Source organism: Penicillium argentinense (genome assembly GCF_028826775.1).
Source record: "Penicillium argentinense strain IBT 30761 chromosome Unknown utg000009l_segment0_segment0, whole genome shotgun sequence".
Classification (NCBI taxonomy): Eukaryota; Fungi; Ascomycota; class Eurotiomycetes; order Eurotiales; family Aspergillaceae; genus Penicillium; species Penicillium argentinense.
Window position 1 is genome coordinate 533,961 of NW_026622668.1, and position 17,981 is coordinate 551,941.

Here is a 17,981-nt window from a genome sequence, read left to right on the forward strand (position 1 = left end):
TCCGCACCCTCGGATCGCCCGCTTGACCCCCACGCCGTCGATCGCCCCACGCCCTCTCTTTGTTCCCCCAATGTTTGTACACCCGAGGCAATGTCGGCTTATCATCACCACCATCCTGCGACCGCAAAAGAAAGCTACGCTCAGTGGCTGCCATCCGAGCGGGAAGGTCACCGGATAGTCGGACTTCTTCCGACAATTCCCAACCACATTCCAGGCGCATCCAGCCTCCGATAGCTGAATCCCTCGCAGCGAATGCATTCTTGGCACCTCACACCACACCAGACTCAGCAACTCAACAGCGACCGCGGTGAAACTCCGATCTCTCTCTTGCGAGGATAGTCGTCAGCCAAGACTGGGATTGTCTCCGCTTCTTTCTCCAGGTCTTCGGCGACCCGACCTCTTCGTGTTGATCGTGTTGATGTGGAGACCAGCTCGGGACTTTGGGTCTTTCCCCGCAGTTTGATGCTGCTCGACGATTTCCCCATGGAGTTGGTTAAGCTTTGTCTTTTGCGGAGATGAAGAGGTAACCGCTGGAGTGAAGACGGGAGACGCAGATGAGCACGGGCAGCGTGTGACGCCGCGGGCAGAAGCTTGATAGTGCCCCTGTTTGGGGTGTCTGTTTCCTTTATCTTGCTGTCCCTCGCCTTTGAATCGGATGCACTTGTCCTATCCCATCCAGTCTCTCCTCACGCAATCTTGCTGATTTTCTTTTCACCGAAAAATCGAGTCCCAACCATCAACCAAGATGGCGGACAGTCATATGAGCCAGCCTTCATCTGGCTCGAAAGCCGACATTGCTGATGTCCCCACCATTTCTCACTCGGAAAGCAACCAGGTCCGCGCGAAATGGAAGTCTGCGCAAGCCGCCGACGGCGATGTCGCCATGGCGCTGTTCGACGACCCGGACGAGTTGCACGAAGCGATCGATCCCGCCGAGGCGAGAAGAGTTCTCTGGAAGATTGACTTTATGATCCTGCCTTACTTAGCAGTCTGCTACGCCTTTTTCTATATCGATAAGGTGATCAACCCCTCCCCCCCCTCTCCCCCAACTCTTCTAGTCGAGTTGTGTATTATTCTGACATTCTCCAATCGCGGTAGACAACATTGAGTTACGCCGCGATTTTTGACATACGCGAGGACCTCAATCTCCATGGCACTCAGTATAACTGGCTCAGTAGTATTTTCTACTTTGGCTTTTTGGCTTGGGCATTCCCAACGAATTTCCTCATGCAACGGCTTCCGATTGGTAATATCTGCCTCTTGGTCTCACACTATGGAAAAGACGTCTCTAACAACTTGTCAACAGGAAAGTATCTTGGGGCCAACATCTTCATGTGGTGAGTTTGCATTATTAAACCATTACTCTTGACCATATTATAATTCCTTCGATAGGGGCGTCTTCCTCATGATTCAAGCAGCATGCAATAGCTTCGAAACACTCGCTGTTCTCCGCGCTCTAGGCGGTGCCGCCGAAGCCTGTGCAGACCCTGCTTTCATGCTCATCACTAGCATGTGGTATACTCGCCGCGAGCAGCCTGTCCGGATTGGTCTCTGGTATACTGCAAATGGCTTTGGAATTGCTCTTGGTGGGTTGCTTGGATATGGAATCGGTCATATTAAAGGCGCCTTGCCATCGTGGAAGTACGAATTCATTGTAATGTAAGAATCTCTTTCATCATTTCTTGCAGACTTCGATGCTAAATCCTCTCAGTGGTGCACTCTGCTCCGCATGGGGTATTGTCATGTTCATCTTCCTTCCCGATTCGCCTGTCACGGCTCGCGGCCTGACCCTGAGTGAAAAGCGGATCGCTGTGGATCGGATCAGAGAGAATCAAACGGGTGTGGAAAACAAACATCTCAAACCATACCAGATCCTCGAGGCATTCATGGACTACAAACTCTACATGTTCTTCATCCTCGGTGTTGTCTGTGAGTAGAAGGTATTTTGTTCTGCGATCATTTTGCTAACTTCTTAAATAGGTAACGTTCCCAACGGCGGTATCTCCAATTTCGGTACCATCATTATCCAGGGCTTTGGCTTTTCCACCTTGGTTACAACTCTCATGCAAGTATGTTTGGCAGAGAACCAGATATTGAAGTCACTTATCTTAACTTTTCTCTCTAGATTCCATATGGCGTTCTCATCGCTCTGTCAATTTTGACATGTGTATATTTGAATGATCGATTCGAGAACAGACGCTGCCTTTTCGTTCTAATTTTCCTCATTCCGAACCTTGCCGGTGCCTTTGGTCTACGCTTTGTGCCCATTGACCGACCAGTTGGCCGGTTAATCTGTTACTACCTCACTGGGCCATATAACGCTGCTTTTGTGCTCATTCTCAGCATGCAAATTGCAAATACAGCTGGTAGGTTGACCTTTACTAACCATTAATCTGCTTTTACTGATGTTTCTTCTCGCAATAGGTCACACTAAGAAGGTGGTTACCAACGCCGTGCTCTTCCTCGGCTATTGTACCGGTAACATTGCAGGTCCCTTCTTCTATAAGACTGATCAATCGTGGGTTTTCCTTACAGCATCCTTCTCGGGAAGTGCGAAGCTAATACAAGATAATTCAGACCAACATACGAGCTCGGAATCTGGTCGATGATTGTCTCGCACTTAATCGAGGCTGTCCTCATCACTGTCCTCGGCTTGCTTCTACGATGGGAGAACAAGAAGCGCGATCGCATCCAGTCTCAGATGGAAGGTGGTCTTGAAGGCAGAGATCTGGACTCGACCGCTTTCTTGGATCTGACAGATCGGGAGAATCTCAAGTATGTTTCTTCGTTTGCCCTTTCCCTCAATTGCACAGTTCTGACTGACTTTTCCCAGCTTCCGATACATTTACTAAGGACTTACGCGATATAAATACGATAAATACAAGTTTTAGGCTACATTCGTTGCATTTGAGACGACGTACATGAATGGAGATAGTATACCATGAAATAACAGACACTGCTAAGTTCAGGCTGGCTCTGTGCGGTCACTCACTTGGGGGCCGAATTCTCTTCCTCGATATTATGCTTCGCCACAATAGATAGGAAGACCTGGTCAAGGGTAGTTTGACTGACAGAGTAGAACTCAATCCCGAGCAGAGGTTTGTTGGACTCCATGCACGAGAACAGACTGCCAACGGTACTGTCGTACATTGGAGTTGATGTCGATCCTTGTTTTAGGGCATCCTGTCCCTGGTCGGGCAAAATCTCGTTTGTCGACAGAGACAGTCTCTCGCCACACGTAGACACAGAAGAAGTAGGGATACTAAAACGTAACTGTCCATGATAGGTCTTCTGCTCAATGACGGCGCCGGGGAACGTTTCCTGTACCCAGTTTCTCATGCGGTTCATATCTTCATCCGATGTATGCGGAGCGCCAGAATGAACCAGGTGGACATGGTACATATTGCCGTACTTGGATCGGAGATAGTCAGTGGTACCAAGTGCAAGCATGCGTTTCGCCATGATGCCAGCACGGTTAGCAAGGGCATCGGCTTCTTCCATTGAATGAGTTGTAAGCACGATAGAACGACCAGGTGCAACAGATGCGAGTGTCTTCCACATCACGCGCTTGGATGCAGCGTCCATTCCCGATGAAGGCTCATCAAGGAGGAGAACTGTGGGGTTTCCCATCAACGCGATTCCAAGAGACAGCTTGCGCTTGTTACCACCGGACAACTTCATTGCCAGGCGATGTTGGAACTGGGTCAGTCCAACGGCTTGAATCACTTGATTGACGTTGTAGTTGACATCGGATACGCCACGAATGCGGGCATAGAATTTCAGATGCTCTATCACAGTCATTTGATCTATCGCGTCAAATTGGGGGCAGACACCCAAGTGCGATCGGGAATTGGCACGGTTCTCGGTCACAGAGACGTTCTCGACGAAGATAGCGCCTCCTTTTTCAGAAGGCTTCATGTCACCTCGGATGAGGCTGATCGTCGTTGTCTTTCCGGCTCCGTTTGGACCGAGCAACGCAAATACCTCTCCTCGGCCCACACCAAAGGTAACATCCTCGACAGCCGTGAATTTCTTGAATGCCTTGGTTAAATGGAGGACTCGCAATCCATCATTGGAGCTATTCACTCGTGTCAGTTCAAGAGCGACATCTTCGTCCACTTGTTGCTTTTCTTCGACATGGGTTGATCTTGACTTCAGCGGCCACAAACCAAACCCATGTCCTTCTCCATCAAAATAAACGACCAAGCCAAACAGTATGAGAGACTGGATGACAAGGTAGAGAATAGGCCCGCCGTAGACTGTAATCTCGCCCGGATATGAGACGATCTCTCGGTCGCGACACAGGATGGAGAAGATGTTCAAAGAGACAAACATCGCCCTGGAAAGACTGCCGATAGGTGTCACAACGGAGATTGTGAAATGAACGATGGAGAGATTTCTGTCAATCAGGGTCGTAGGCGCATAGGTGAGAACAGACATGTAGCCTATGAAGTAAATAAGAAAGAAGACACACTGCGTTCCGGCCGCAAACGCAAATGCTGCCAATTGCGATCTAGCGATCAGAGAGACCGCGTAGGCGAAAAGGGTCGCGCATAATCCATACAGGAAGAACACGACAAAGAGATATCCAACATGATACCAGATATCTGACGCAGCTCGGAATATGATGGTCGCCAAGGCGCTGGCTAAGAGGACTATGCAGAAATCGAAGCTGAGATATGCAAGCCATAGTGGTAGCTTACGAACTCCATTGCTGTAGTGCAGGGCGCGAATATTGCGCAAGCGCTCCACAGTGGGGTAGAGGGCGAAGAGCGCAGGATAGACTGCGGAAGCCAGGCCAAAGTAGACGAGAAGCTGTAGTAATTTTCCGAAATCAGATTGCCACGGAATATCGAATGCCTGGTACTGGAATCCAATAGACGTATTGGTAAGGAAGTTGTCCATCAGATTCTGGGTTGCCGCTGCCAGGGGGAATGCGCCATTGTCACCCTTCCATGCAAACGTAGGCCGCGAAGATGAATCGCCAAGCCAGAAACCTCCCGGTGTGGTATTTAGTCGTCGAGATGCAACCTCGGAGTTGAAATCACCGAGACTGTTCACAAAGTGGAATATGTCTGATGCGTTAACAGGGCTCTTGGTCGAGGACTGGGATGCTCCAAGGGCAGATTCGATGTAGGCGTTCAGGGTAGAGATGGGTAACCGATTGACTGGACCTGCAATGATGCTGACATCGCTAATCGAGCTAAAGGTCTGAGGATCAGGCGTGCTAAAGAGCCTCGCTCCGGAGCATGTCAGTGGCTGTGCATTTTTCAAAAACAGAGTGACGAGGCCACTCGTGATGACCGGTATGAGAAGTGCAGCAACATAGGGTATATAATTGCGACGCAGGATAATGATACGTTTGGCGAACAGCGTGGCCGCCTGAAGTCTCATTCCAATACGCTTTCCTTTCAGCAGCTGCAGGGTGGCGTCTTCATTCGTGTCTTGGACAAGATTCTCCGACATCGAGGACAGGCGAGGCTGGATCGACTCAGGGGATACTTGAACATCTGAGATTTTCCGAGCAAGTTTGAGGAAAACGTCTTCGATGGTCGGACCACTGATTCGGTAGTCTGAGATCCCGCGATTTTCGAGAGCCTCGACAAGTTGCGGGACAAGTGAAGAGTCCGGGACGGTGTAAATTGCTTCATCGCAATGAACTTCCTTCTTGACGCCATCGTATTTTATGCCAAGACGATCTGTAGATCCAGGAGCGTGATGAACATGAACACGATAGCCCAATCCGAGACGATTCTTGAGTTCGACAGTAGATCCTTCTGCTTCCAGCGACCCCTCTGAGAGTATCGCAATATGGTCGGCAAGAAGCTCGGCCTCGTCGAGAAAGTGTGTTGTGAAAACGATTGTCCGTTGCCCTCTCTCTGCGAGCAGAATATCCCAGATCTTCCTGCGTGAAATCGGATCTAAGCCTGAAGATACTTCATCCACACAGCATATCGAGGATCCACCCGTGAACATCATCGCCAGTTGCAATTTCCTTTTCTGACCTCCAGACAAGGTTCTCGATCGAGCGTTGGCTTTGTTTCCAAGGTCACATTGGTCGATCAATTGCAGTAAATCTTCATGTTGGTCTCTTCCGCTGGTGGACTTCAGGCCATTGAATATCCTCACGTGTTCTTTGACTGTCAATGTGCTCCACAAAACATTTTTCTGGGGGCACAGCCCGAAGTTCCTGTCGCCTGTGCCATAATCGATGGATATCGAGCCATTGGAAATTTTCGTGAGGCCTGAGATTGCATCAAGTGTTGTCGACTTTCCAGAGCCGTTTGCTCCTAGAAGAACCATGATTTCGCCTTTGACAACACTCAGGCTAAGGTTTTTGACTGCAAGGACACTCTGCTGTTTGGAACCGAGTAAGTTTCCAAGCTTTCGTCTCAGCAGAGATGGTCGATATTCCTTTGAGAATTCATCGATGGAGAGGGCACAGTTATTTTGGTTGGAAACGGTTCTCCTGCCAGAGGAGCCAGTGCCATAGAGGACCCGCTCGACCATGGCACCAAGGATCGGATACGCGATGATCTGAACAATCAAAAGAATCCAAAGAGCAACACCGGGTATGCTCCATGGATTCTCCGGTGCCGCTTTGACCAGATTCGTTGGCAGGCTTTGTCTTTCCCATCGAGCCATCTGAACTGAGAAGAAGACATAGTTCATTGATGGGAACAACAGTCCCAGTACAACGACTGCGCCGTTAGTCGTGACTCCTGCAAGCTGAGCAATTACTCCCAGTAGCAGGTTGGCGATGACCACTGAGATGCCGCTGAGTTGCGCCTTCCTGAAAAAGGATGCGCCAAATATGGCGAACGACGACAGCGCTAGGCCCACTAGAATATGGTTGACAACAGTAATGCCAGCAGAGCAGTTCGCAAAGACTCCATATTTCAGTATGATACCCGTGGCGATCCAACCTGGTCCGTAGATCATATCCAACGCGAGATGACACGCTATAAAGCGGGCCGCTTGAGCTTTCCAGTGCGATGACACTGGGATCATGCAATCGATCAGCTGGCTCATACCCAATTCTCTCTCCATTGCGATCAACTCCGTCAGCTGATAAGTGACACCTACCATTCCGATAAAGATGGCGACACTGATGATATCGATAATGGCGCTCATGTAGCGGACACGAATCTGGTCTCGGCGTTGCTCCTGGGTCAAGGAGGTGAACGGGTATTCCATGATCTATATTGAATTCGATTTGGCAATGTGCCCGCTACCAGGGGAGTTCAATAGGCACCTTATTCGGAAGACTCCCCTCATCTGCAGTAGCATTGACTCCTGCAATGGCCCAGTCTATCGCGTGCTGGAATGGCACCAAGTAGATTTCCTGGTCGTTGTTGCTCTTGTGGGTGTCGATCTTCGAACCTAGCGAGCCATCGGCGCGAATTGAGTAGTTCCACATACCACCAGGGCCCTCGTTCGAAGAGGAATAAAAGACAGCCGCCGCAATGCATGACGAGGTCCCTCTAAGGGTCGTGCGACAGGTTTCTCGGAGTTCGTCTTCGGAAGTCAACGTGATGACGGTATCTCCATGGGCTCTGACTGGCGCCGAGACCTCGTCGATAACTTTCTGAATATCTCCGCTGTCAAATCCGCTATTAACGAAGACAAGCTTGTCTCTACCTCCAGACACAGCGCTCAGGGAATCTGTCAATGATCGCACAGGTGACGTATCGGCGATACCGTACACCGACGGTGGAACGAAAAAGTTCCTTGCGTATGAGATGATTGCAACAAAAACCACTGGCAGAACGAACGCGCGAAGGAAAGTGGTGGTGAATGGGCGGACTAGCGTGATGAGCAAGTTCTTCAGTGTGAGGGTCCACACCTGCCGGAGGAACAACATCATGATTGCATATCCGGTGAGTGCGAACTTTGTGACAGACGAGGTTCAGACCAGCGAGAAGTCAAGGAAACACAGCTCATAAAAGCGAGAAGAGAGAGACGGACCCCGGAAACGGGGAGCGATGATAGCACCCGCACCTTACCCGATCGGTTGGGACGCCCGTGTACTTTTCTCGGCATTTTCTGGCCTCGGAAATAAGCTGGGCGTGAAATATTCGATTCGTCTCCTCTCGGAGAAAATTTTTTTTGTTTTTTTTTTTCTCTCTGCTTGCAAACAGTTTTCCTGTCTCGTGATTGTCTGCGGGTAGAGCTGAGCCAAAATTCAACGCGAGATCTATGCGGCTCCACCAAAGTACCATCTCCACATGGTTTTGGACCTTGTAAACTCATTTAGGCTGAGTGTTTGCTATCAACTATCAACTGCGCCACGTTCTAACCTTCCTGTAGTAGTGGAAAAAGTTCCATACTCTTTTCTACGTTCATATTAACGAACTGGAACCACTCCTTACTACTATGTTTTTATCATGCCAAATACAATGCGAAAACCGTGATACACTCATCCCCGATCGATCGATACGCTGGATATGTTCCTTTCTTCTTGTAATACTCAGCCAAGTCGCTTAAAGCACAGCCGCGTCATAGACTCCCAGTCCGCAGTTGTGATTTGTGCTTTTTGCTGCCTAGCCCATTAAGCGGGTACTACCTAGCATCTGTACATTACCTCCAATGTGAGGAGGCAAAACAAGAGGCAAATCTTTAGGTAGCGAGGTGCTCTTAAGTCTCTACTACCCTGTCCACGAGGGAGCCTTGAACCCAGATTAGGTACTGTCACGCTCTCCTTCTTGTTCTATTTAAGGTTCACAAAGCAAATAGCGCATGTTGACATGGGTTCAATTTCGACACATGACATTGGCCAGCACTCTAAATTTGGTGGCCGTGTCCAATCCATATCCTCAAACATTCACACTCTTGTCTCTTCGATCGGCATTCGCTATGCAACAGGGCACGTCTTTCATATCAAATAGCCCCATAATTAACAACACTGGCTGCTTGATGTCGCCGTATATTTCCAAGAACACAACAACTTTCCAAGAACGCGCTCACAACATGCACCGTCTGCTTACCCGACGCGCCTATAGATCATGACCGGCACGTCTGAGTCGCTTTATCATGTTACCATCAATTTCGCAACACTGTAATAATAATTTTCTGCTTCTCGTATTATGTATAGACCTTCCGAAGCATGATTGCATTTCGTGACGTTTTGATACTGCTCCCCTAAGCGTACGAGTCCCTGTTCACTGGTAATATGTTCTTTCTGTCATCGATCTGATGTCCTTGGTACATACCATATTTACACCGAGTGGAGCTCTCTACCGATTATTAGATACACACTCTCTCACGGGCCTGGCAGGTTGTTTCGCAAGGCGAGTAGATGCGCAAAATTTCAAATTCGAATTTCTCTGCCCGTAACGCGAGTAGTAGCTTAATTTACTGGAGGCTCTAGCTTGAGATCCTGTGAATACAATTGTACTTATCCAGTATACCTGCACCTGTCAGGTGCTGCTAAAAATAAGCTCCAGGCACCCACCCTCACAATTCATTGTTCTCAATGTCGTGTGCAATTCTTTATAAATTCCCGATATCCGGAGGGGACAATCTTGGAACCCCTTGAGCGGGCACAACCATGAACGGAAGTGGCCGTAAATCGATGACACATGTGAGATCAGATAAACATTAAGTGATGTTAAGCGGCTTGGAATCTCTCAATGAATAAGATCTCCTGCTCAGACCGCCTGTCGGGTCGCAGGAACACAACGCAGGAAGTGGGAAGATCCCACACTCGACAACTGTGCATGCACTTTGATTCGATGCATCCTGAATGAGTGCCTTACGTTCTGACACCTGCTTGTTGGATAGATCGTTTATGTAAGCGGAATATAGGTCTCATGCCATGTTCCTCTTCTGCGCCCTGTGTGGGGTGACTGCTAAAGTGTGCATCGTGCCCGCAATGCATGCAACTCTTTTTGGTTACATTGAGACCCAAGCACCCATTCATGATAGCAGAACACCAAAAAGGTTCCTACTCGGAGAACCGAGCCCCCGAATGCCGAGTAATCTTAGCCAGCACCATCCCAGAAGACCTTTCAGGGCGCTGATCGAAACGCAGAGATCCAGTCAAAGGCCACGCCGGCGGGCCCCCTTGCTCCACTGCCTCGGTGTCGATCCGCGCCGCCGAAGGCCGAAATGGAACTTTTCTCATAGCAGTACATGAAGTGGGCTAGGGTTTCGGAACTGGCCTGCAATGTTGGGGTCTTTGAGATCGACACTAGATATATAATCACGCCATTAACCCCCGTAATGTAGTCATCTTCAGGCGCCCTCATTGCTTCTGAGCCACTTAAGCTTATCCCGGATAACCAACCCTATCTTGATTGTTCGCCATGGCTGTCACCGACAGTATTCAAAACGTCAATGGCGCTGGCAACCCCCGCCGTATGCTGCTCATCTCAGTGCCCCGTACTGCGTCCAATCTTCTCATGAAAATTCTCAACATCCACGAGCAACCTCAATTTCATACCAGCCAAAAGGGTGGATATTTCTTCTACCCGGCTTTCGTCTCAACTGCACAGAGCGGTTATCTGGGCAAACCCGCGGAGCAATGGTCGCAGGATGACAAGACCTCCGTGAAAAGTGCTTTCCAGGGGTGTCTCGATGCTCTGGAGAATGAATCTGCGCTGGCGCAGAAAGATGGAAAAGCCATGTTCGCAAAAGAACACGCCTTCTGGTTCTTTAATCCCGCGGCCCTGGACAAGATGAGAACAGGCACCGGGGACCCAGAGTTTTTTAAAGCTTTCCACATGGACATTTCGGATTCCTACGGCCCTTCTAGGAGCTACTCCGCCCACAACGAAACCATCTTGCCGGACGAGTATATGTGTTCTTGGCAATTTGCCTTCATCATTCGTCACCCAGCTCTGGCCTGGCCGTCGATGTACCGTGCGATGAAAAAGGTTGCCGACAGTGGATTCCTAGACGAGGATGGTGTCAAGGGTTCATCCCTGACCAATATGACCATGCGCTGGACTCGCATGCTTTATGAGTGGTGCTTGGAACAGCCCGATGTCCCGGTTGCGCCGCCGTTGGTGGATGCTCACGACCTGATCCACAACCCGGAGATCGTGTACAAGCTCTGTGAGCAGACTGGTCTTGACAAGAGTGTCCTGCAGTTTGAATGGAATAACAATGGCGAGCCGAAGAGATCCGACAGCTGGGAGGCACCCTCGAATGCCAATGCCGAGGAGCCCGATATCCAGCGTCAGACTGCTTCGATTTTCCTGTCTACCCTCGAGGAATCAAAGGGTATCGTCAAGGATAAGGCGCCTGCCACCATTGATATCGACACTGAAGCAGCCAAGTGGAAGGCTGAGTTCGGCGAAGAAATCGCTGGACTGATCGAGGAACGCGTGAGAGACTCGATGCCTGATTATGAGTTTTTGAAGGCCCGACGGATCACGTTGTAATGTGGTCATGAGAGATGTATATACGACGACTGTGACCATGCGACGCTGCAAAGGTAAATAGTGTATCAATAAGCTTACTTCTTCACTCAATATGTTCCATCTCCAATCATTGCAACGCACAATCACTGCATGGCCACACAGCACCGTATACGACCAACTTGTCTCCTTGCCTTCGGCCCAGTCGCTTCGATTAGTATGTTCGCGGCCTGTACTGTTCATTCACAGTGTTTGTTTTTGTCCGACAAGTACCTCATTGTAGACAACGAGACGTTCCGTGTTTGAAAATGAAATGGAAATTCGGTTTAATATAGACAGATAATAATACACCCTTGGATATGCAAGATAGACCACGCTCAGCTTTTGTCCAATTACCGCTTGGCGTTGCCCAGGAATGCCTTCTTCTGGCGGATATAAGCAGCGACAACATTCTCCACACTGCGGCGATCGTGCTTCCGGGACCTATAAAGAAGGATATTAGCATCTTTATCCGCACGGATGGCTGGCTCGACCAATTTAAGATGTTCACATACCGCATGTAGTACAGACGAGCGCGACGAGGCTTGCGCATGGCACGCTGGACAATCTCCACGCTCTGAACGTTGGGGTTGAACACCTTCACGGACATTTCCACACCCACACGAGTGAGTTCATTGCGCAGCAAGAAAGAGGTGTCAATGCCGCGCAGCTTGATGCTCAGAACAACACCGTTGAATGGGTCGCCGTTCTTGAAGGTCACTCGAACTATATCACCGGGCTTAACGCTGCGAGGGTTTCTGCGGTAGTCGAACAGGGCCTTGCGGTCACCCTTGGGATCGAGAACGGACAATTGCGACTCCGTGACACTCGCGACGGGGTCCTTGCAGGCTGCGCGGGTGGAGGGAGGCGGAGGGTAGACCTTGACGGGCTTGGGGCCTGTAGATCACCGGAGTAGTTAGTTCACGTAATATTGAAGCAGTTGAGAAGTAATCACATACCATTGTCGGGCTGCATGCGCTCCGGAATTTGTGACAGGAACTGCTTGGGGAGGTTAGGAGGGAGAGGAACGCGCTCCGGTCGCTGGGAGTAGGCAGACGAAATGAATCGACGCCCAATTTGTGACTGAGTGACCTCAGGGGTCTTGATCAATGACCTGAGACAGCCCAGCTGCCGCATTGTTGGTACAGCCGCCATGATTGTGATGTTGAGGAGTTGAGAAGGTCGGCGTCGAGTTTTGGCGGACCGGCAGAATTTCCGCCAAGCCGCCCGGCGTCGAGATTCTTCTCCGCCTCGTCTCTCTTTCTCGCGCATCCGCGTTTGCTTAGCCTCTCTGCTCCACGACCAGCCTTTCTACGTTATCTCCCCTGCATCAATCATATTCTTTGTCGCCAACTGATCTTTGACAATGGCGCAAACTGCCATGGGCAGGCTCTTCCGCTGGCCGAGCACCATCGGCCAGTCGGTGACCTTTTCGCAAGTCCGCAGTTATTCGGGTAAGATACAACTGTTTGGTCTCATATTTCAATGGGACTCTAAATGACTCTTTCTTATTCGATATTTAGCTGTTCCCACCTTCGCTCCGACCTCCTCCGCCGAACTGGACCAGGCTCTCGGCCGATTTCGACAACAACTTTTCATTCCTTATGGTCTTCCCAGGCGGCAACGGAGGAGCATGTTCCAGGAAAAGCATGCGCAAAGATTGATCCACGAGCCAATCACTGTTAGCATCAACGAAAATGAACAGTTCACCTTGCGACCCATGAAGCTCAGCGAATTGCCCACGAAGAAGGAGGCCCTGCAAGTCCTCAAGCTTATGGAAGCCAACAACGACTTCAAGAACCTCGTTCCCTTCATGAGCGGCCTTGGGATGTCAAACTTTGTTATCAGCTCTGACCAATGGGAGCACCTCATGCGCGTGACCAACAAATTCAACAAACTCTCCCTTATCCTCCAATGCGCCAAGCAACAGAACCAGACCGGTTTGCAACTCCGAGATGTCGACCTGAACCGACGCCTATTCTTTGAATTGCATACTATGGCACAGAAGGCGGAATTTAAGGGCGAGGCCGTCAAGAAAGCCTTGGGTTTGGCAAAGCAGGCAATTGATTTGGTAGAGGCAGAGCATTATGTTGACGAGCACTGGAAGCCAAGCTTGTTCAACGATCCTCTACGGCAGCCATTCGTTATTGGCACTTTGCTGGAACTCAGTGCCGCTCGTGCTGTCAGCGAATTTGCTGGCAAGGACGAGACCAACGAGGTGATCAATAATGTACGGAAGCTGATTTGCTCCAAGCTTCTGTTCAAGCACGAGAAGGCCCCCGCCGACGAGAGCGTTGCTACCGGGGAGAAATGGCTCCAGGAGACCGTGCCAGTCTACAATAGCTTGCGGTTGAGTCTCTTGGTTCACGGTGTTGCCACCGACAAGCAGCTGCACTCTTCAATCACATCACACCTTAACCAGGTCAAGGCGGCGCTTGAGGAGCAGATGGCCAAGTATTCCGCCGAGGGTGCCAAGCGTCCGTTCAGCTATGATACCTTCCAGGCTGTGCTGAAACTTTAGAAAACCACTGCTGTTGACTGCAGCTGGTTTGCTTTTTTGACTTCGATAGCATGTATATTACCTTCATTTCCAACATCTTTGGGGTTAGTCTTGTATTTCATAAGATGGAAGATATCGCTTTGAATAAATCATCGCCATTGGCGTTTTGTTGAGTTATCCCCGCTGAGTGCTAGAAGCTAATGAAACATTCACATCTTAAGGAAATCCGACTTATTCAATTCCATTCAGGAACCGAAGGTGGATGTTAAGTTCTGTTGTGCCTATTGCAATGATAAAGCTCAGCTTTAACACAGTTCAAGGGTGTTATCAATGGTGATACGCGCGCGGGCAGACAAAGTCGTTTTACCATCAACGACAGCAGGACCAGAGACAGTAATCTAATAAAAAAAAAAGAAAAAGAAAAAAATCAGCACCGTAGAAGATCAAAAAATTGCCAAGGGCATATATCTTGCTTACCTGTCCCTCGAGGTTGTCATTAGATGCTTCACTCTCCGAAACGTCAGTCAAAGTAAGCTCGGTGCTACTCAACGGAGCACCAAAGTGGCTGGGTCCAGTGAGGCATCTGTAATCGAAGACATTGGTCTGGGCAATGGCACCGGCGATGCCAGGACCAGTAAGAGCATACACAATGCGAGCATCGGTGAAGATTCGGAGTTCAGTCAGTTGCTCCGAGGTTAGACGGACAGCGGGCTCAGCATCGACGCGGTGGGAAATGCACAGCAATCGCAAATTGTCCAACGAAAGCTCCGAAGTGGGTCCAACACGAGCAATTTGACTGAAGATGTTCTTCGAAGGCATGTTCCCTGCATCCAGGGTACGTGCTTGCACCCAGCGGCCCAGAGAGGAAACTGGCCCAGTGTGTGGCTTCATGACACGCTCGTGGTAGTCGGACATGGTGCGAGAGGATGCAATAATAACGGTGGGGGACACGCCAAGAGTAGCAAGGGCAAAGTCAACCTTCTCACCAGCCACGGAGTTCAAAGCGATAGACGCGTTCGAGTAGAGCGCATTCATGATCTGCAGCAGAGGGTAGGAACGGGAGAGAGAATCGATAGACAGCACGAGATCCGAAGGGGTAAATCGCTGGTCGCGAGGAAGAGCAGAGCCCAAAGCGGCAATTGCGGCGACGAGGTTCTGAGAATAGGGTTATTATCGCTGTAGAGAGATCTTCAATTCCTGTAACAATCACTTACCTCTGCCTTGAAATCAATAAATTCGCCAGACGGGTCAGAGGACGGCCACACTGTGTTGACTGCCGGGGCAGGAGTGGTGGGGTCGTACTCGGGGACATCTAGTCCCGCCAGGTCCTTATATTCCTCAACCAGTTCGTGCCAAACGGATGTCTTCAAGGTGCCCTTGACCTCCGTGGGCACATCGTGCCAGTCCATGTGTCGGTTGCCCTCTTTGGCGACCCAAAGAACGAGCTCGAGCTGTTTGTTGCCCCTGGCGACAAGAGAAAGATCGAGTGAGCCAGCCTCAGCGATCAGAGCATCAGCCTTGCATTTCTGAAGGTGTGCGCAGAGTGTGTCTGCAGGAAGATTGTGGGGGACAATGATGGTCTTGAATCCGTAAAAGGCGCCGGCTTTGGTGTCGAAAGTTAGTATGCATAACCAAACGATGAAGCATAAATATGAGATTTTTCTTACCAAAGATAGATGCAAGAAGCTCAACGGAGTCCGTCAGACAAACAGCAACGGTTTTGGCACCGGACTTTTGCAACTTTTGTCCGACCACATTGATTTCCTGAGTAACTTGAGACAGCGAGTGCTGCACGGCATTTCTCCCGAGCGCGGTAAATATCTTTCCTTGCTTGCCGGATGGAGACCCATCTGGATTCAAATATCCACGAACAGCAGCCTTCCAGATATCACGCAGATCGCCCCGTCGACCAGCGGTATACTTAGGCTGTCCGGGGTCCTTAACATTCAGTCCGGATCGAAGCGGGAATCCATAAGGTGTCTCCAGACTGCGATAAGTTGCAGATTCACCAGACCGTCTGATCGGAGAGGCAGTAGATTGGCGGGCGAGGAGAAATGGGTGAACGTCGGGGTCTTTGGATGAGACGAGCGAGTAGAGCGCGAAGGCAGCGAGAATGCCGGCAAAAACGGTAGTGTAGATGTTCCAATCGGCCAGCACATTCGACATGGTCGCATCTACTTGCTCTAAAATCGAAAGTTGATCCGCCATTTTGATAACCGGGAAGGCAGCACGGCGAGGAGTGCAGGTGTCAACAATGAAATGGCCAGGCAGTCATCCGCGCCCCGGATTATGACGTTGAGGGGCTGCGCGCGTGCGGCGGCAACGGGTCAACTGTATTGCCGGGCGTCTAAAGTCTCGCGCGTGCGGCAGTACCTCGAGCTGCCCAGCCACTTGCGACCACAACACTGGACCTCCTGAGCAATGGCCATTTGAAACCCCCCTCTCATCAAATGTCAATCTCGCCGTGTCGCTGTTGACCCTGTCCACCCATTGCTCCCGCCAAGGTAAGTACAAATCCCCCATCCTTCTCAAAAGGTGGAAAAGGTAAGTCTCGGTCAACCCAGCCCGTCGCAGTGAAAGAATCGAGCTCTCCCATTAACTTCAAGATATAGCCACTGCACGCGACAACGCCCGCCATTTATTATTCTGTTTGTTGCGCCCAATCGCCTTATCTTCCTCTTTCAACCATCCGCCCCATAAATGGCTTCTCGATCTCTGCCCTCGACCCCCAAGGCCGCTGCACCTGTCAGTATTCCTGCCTCGGCGGGGTCAGATACTCCTGGAAAGTGGCGCCATCCCCAGCTGGGCGAGGTCGTCAGACGCCAGAATGCGTCGACCTTCGATGATAAGAACCTGAGGAGGCTGGTCTCGAACGCCGGTGCTTTGGTCGTGACTTGGGTTTATGGCAGTACCTTCAAGAGCTAGTAAGTTGAAATGATTCCCCAATTCTCTGCGTGTGCACACTGCTAACAACTTGAACTAGCATGCGTCACGTTTTCGATCCCGAGAATCACCCTGTGTACCATCACCTCCCACTGCTGCTCGTGCAGCTGTTCTTCGCCTTCAACATCTTCATCGCTCTGTACCCTCTCTTTCGGCGCAAGGACGACTTCTCCGATATCCCCCTGACCCCGAACCAACGTGCGCTTCTTGGCCTGGATCCCAACGCGACCCCGCCTGCGACACCTGGAACAACGTATGTGACCCCGCCGCGGTACCGAGTGTCTACCTCGCGCAAGGCGAGTCCCGCGAGCGCGAATGGCCACAGTCCGTCATCTCCGCTTTCCGCGACCCCCGGTCTCTCGGGGCGCCGAGTCTCTTCCGGTCCTTTCTCGCCAGCTTCGAGTCCGCTTTTCCATAAGGCAGTTTCCAATGAGAATGTTGCTCGGGGAAGTGTCCGCAGACAGAGCATTGGGTCTTCTTCCCCTCTTGCGCGCAGCAATTCCTTTAGCAACTCATTGGGCAATTCTGGAAACTCTTTCGGCAACTCCTTCGGTAACTCCTTGGGTGCCTCCTGGGCACCTCCTTTGGAGAATCGAGCATGGGCCCGAGCAGCCCTTCTCCTCTTGCCGGCAAGCGACAGAGCTTGGGGCTTAGCAACAAATGGCTTTATGAGCGCAGCCGGCGGCTATCTGCCGGCAACGGTACTCTTTGATTTTTGATTTACTTCGTGTTTATTCATCGGCTGCGTGGATAGGAGTTTGTTAGATATTCGGTCATGGTCGATTAGCGGGTTCTTCATAATAAACAACATCATTCAGACCTTTGAGGAAAATCCAATCAATAATAAAGTGACCATGAGTGGACAAGTACCCTAAGGTAGTAATGCTCAACACAATTTACCTTCTCCATGAGAATATGATTTGTGGGTGCAAATTAGTGTCAGCTTTTGTCCTGAGCCGGAGTGGCCATTGCGCAGATTGTTGGCGGCTCTCGGCAGATCTCCCATGTGTCCGCGCCCACTCCGCAGGCACGAACCAACCCAGCACAAGTTATCCACTGACAGGTACACTACTTGGTACTCTCACCTTTGGTCGCGAGGCTTTCTGCCGGTTCCCCTACATGACCTTCACGCTGTG

The 17,981-nt window shown here is 50.5% G+C and overlaps 7 protein-coding genes across 7 annotated transcripts; 4 read left to right on the forward strand and 3 right to left on the reverse strand.

Moving 5' to 3' along the window:
- Nucleotides 1-745: 745 nt before the first annotated feature.
- N7532_007801 (putative MFS allantoate transporter) lies at nt 746-2,852 on the forward strand (the record flags this gene model as incomplete). The annotated part of the gene is made up of 9 exons (XM_056620293.1): nt 746-1,018; nt 1,099-1,337; nt 1,393-1,659; nt 1,712-1,929; nt 1,981-2,069; nt 2,126-2,366; nt 2,425-2,518; nt 2,578-2,787; nt 2,834-2,852. 9 exons carry the CDS (start codon nt 746-748, stop codon nt 2,850-2,852), a joined length of 1,650 nt encoding a protein of 549 aa, XP_056471099.1.
- Nucleotides 2,853-2,994: 142 nt separating this feature from the next.
- On the reverse strand, nt 2,995-7,867 carry N7532_007802 (putative ABC transporter; the record flags this gene model as incomplete). Its single annotated transcript, XM_056620294.1, has 2 exons — nt 2,995-7,200; nt 7,256-7,867. Coding segments are annotated over 2 exons (4,818 nt in total), but the record flags the coding sequence as incomplete, so codon positions are not given.
- Nucleotides 7,868-10,307: 2,440 nt separating this feature from the next.
- Nucleotides 10,308-11,387, forward strand: N7532_007803 (uncharacterized protein; the record flags this gene model as incomplete). The annotated part of the gene is made up of 1 exon (XM_056620295.1): nt 10,308-11,387. The coding sequence occupies one exon, from the start codon at nt 10,308-10,310 to the stop codon at nt 11,385-11,387; it is 1,080 nt and encodes a 359-aa protein (XP_056471101.1).
- Nucleotides 11,388-11,755: 368 nt separating this feature from the next.
- Nucleotides 11,756-12,557, reverse strand: N7532_007804 (mitochondrial 54S ribosomal protein bL19m; the record flags this gene model as incomplete). Its single annotated transcript, XM_056620296.1, has 3 exons — nt 11,756-11,846; nt 11,918-12,299; nt 12,362-12,557. The coding sequence occupies 3 exons, from the start codon at nt 12,555-12,557 to the stop codon at nt 11,756-11,758; spliced, it is 669 nt and encodes a 222-aa protein (XP_056471102.1).
- A 211-nt stretch (nt 12,558-12,768) lies between these two features.
- Nucleotides 12,769-13,923, forward strand: N7532_007805 (uncharacterized protein; the record flags this gene model as incomplete). Its single annotated transcript, XM_056620297.1, has 2 exons — nt 12,769-12,856; nt 12,926-13,923. The coding sequence occupies 2 exons, from the start codon at nt 12,769-12,771 to the stop codon at nt 13,921-13,923; spliced, it is 1,086 nt and encodes a 361-aa protein (XP_056471103.1).
- Nucleotides 13,924-14,207: 284 nt separating this feature from the next.
- N7532_007806 (uncharacterized protein) lies at nt 14,208-16,110 on the reverse strand (the record flags this gene model as incomplete). The annotated part of the gene is made up of 4 exons (XM_056620298.1): nt 14,208-14,300; nt 14,380-15,057; nt 15,117-15,505; nt 15,570-16,110. The coding sequence occupies 4 exons, from the start codon at nt 16,108-16,110 to the stop codon at nt 14,208-14,210; spliced, it is 1,701 nt and encodes a 566-aa protein (XP_056471104.1).
- A 492-nt stretch (nt 16,111-16,602) lies between these two features.
- N7532_007807 (uncharacterized protein) lies at nt 16,603-17,564 on the forward strand (the record flags this gene model as incomplete). The annotated part of the gene is made up of 2 exons (XM_056620299.1): nt 16,603-16,826; nt 16,886-17,564. The coding sequence occupies 2 exons, from the start codon at nt 16,603-16,605 to the stop codon at nt 17,562-17,564; spliced, it is 903 nt and encodes a 300-aa protein (XP_056471105.1).
- Between the last annotated feature and the right edge of the window lie 417 nt (nt 17,565-17,981).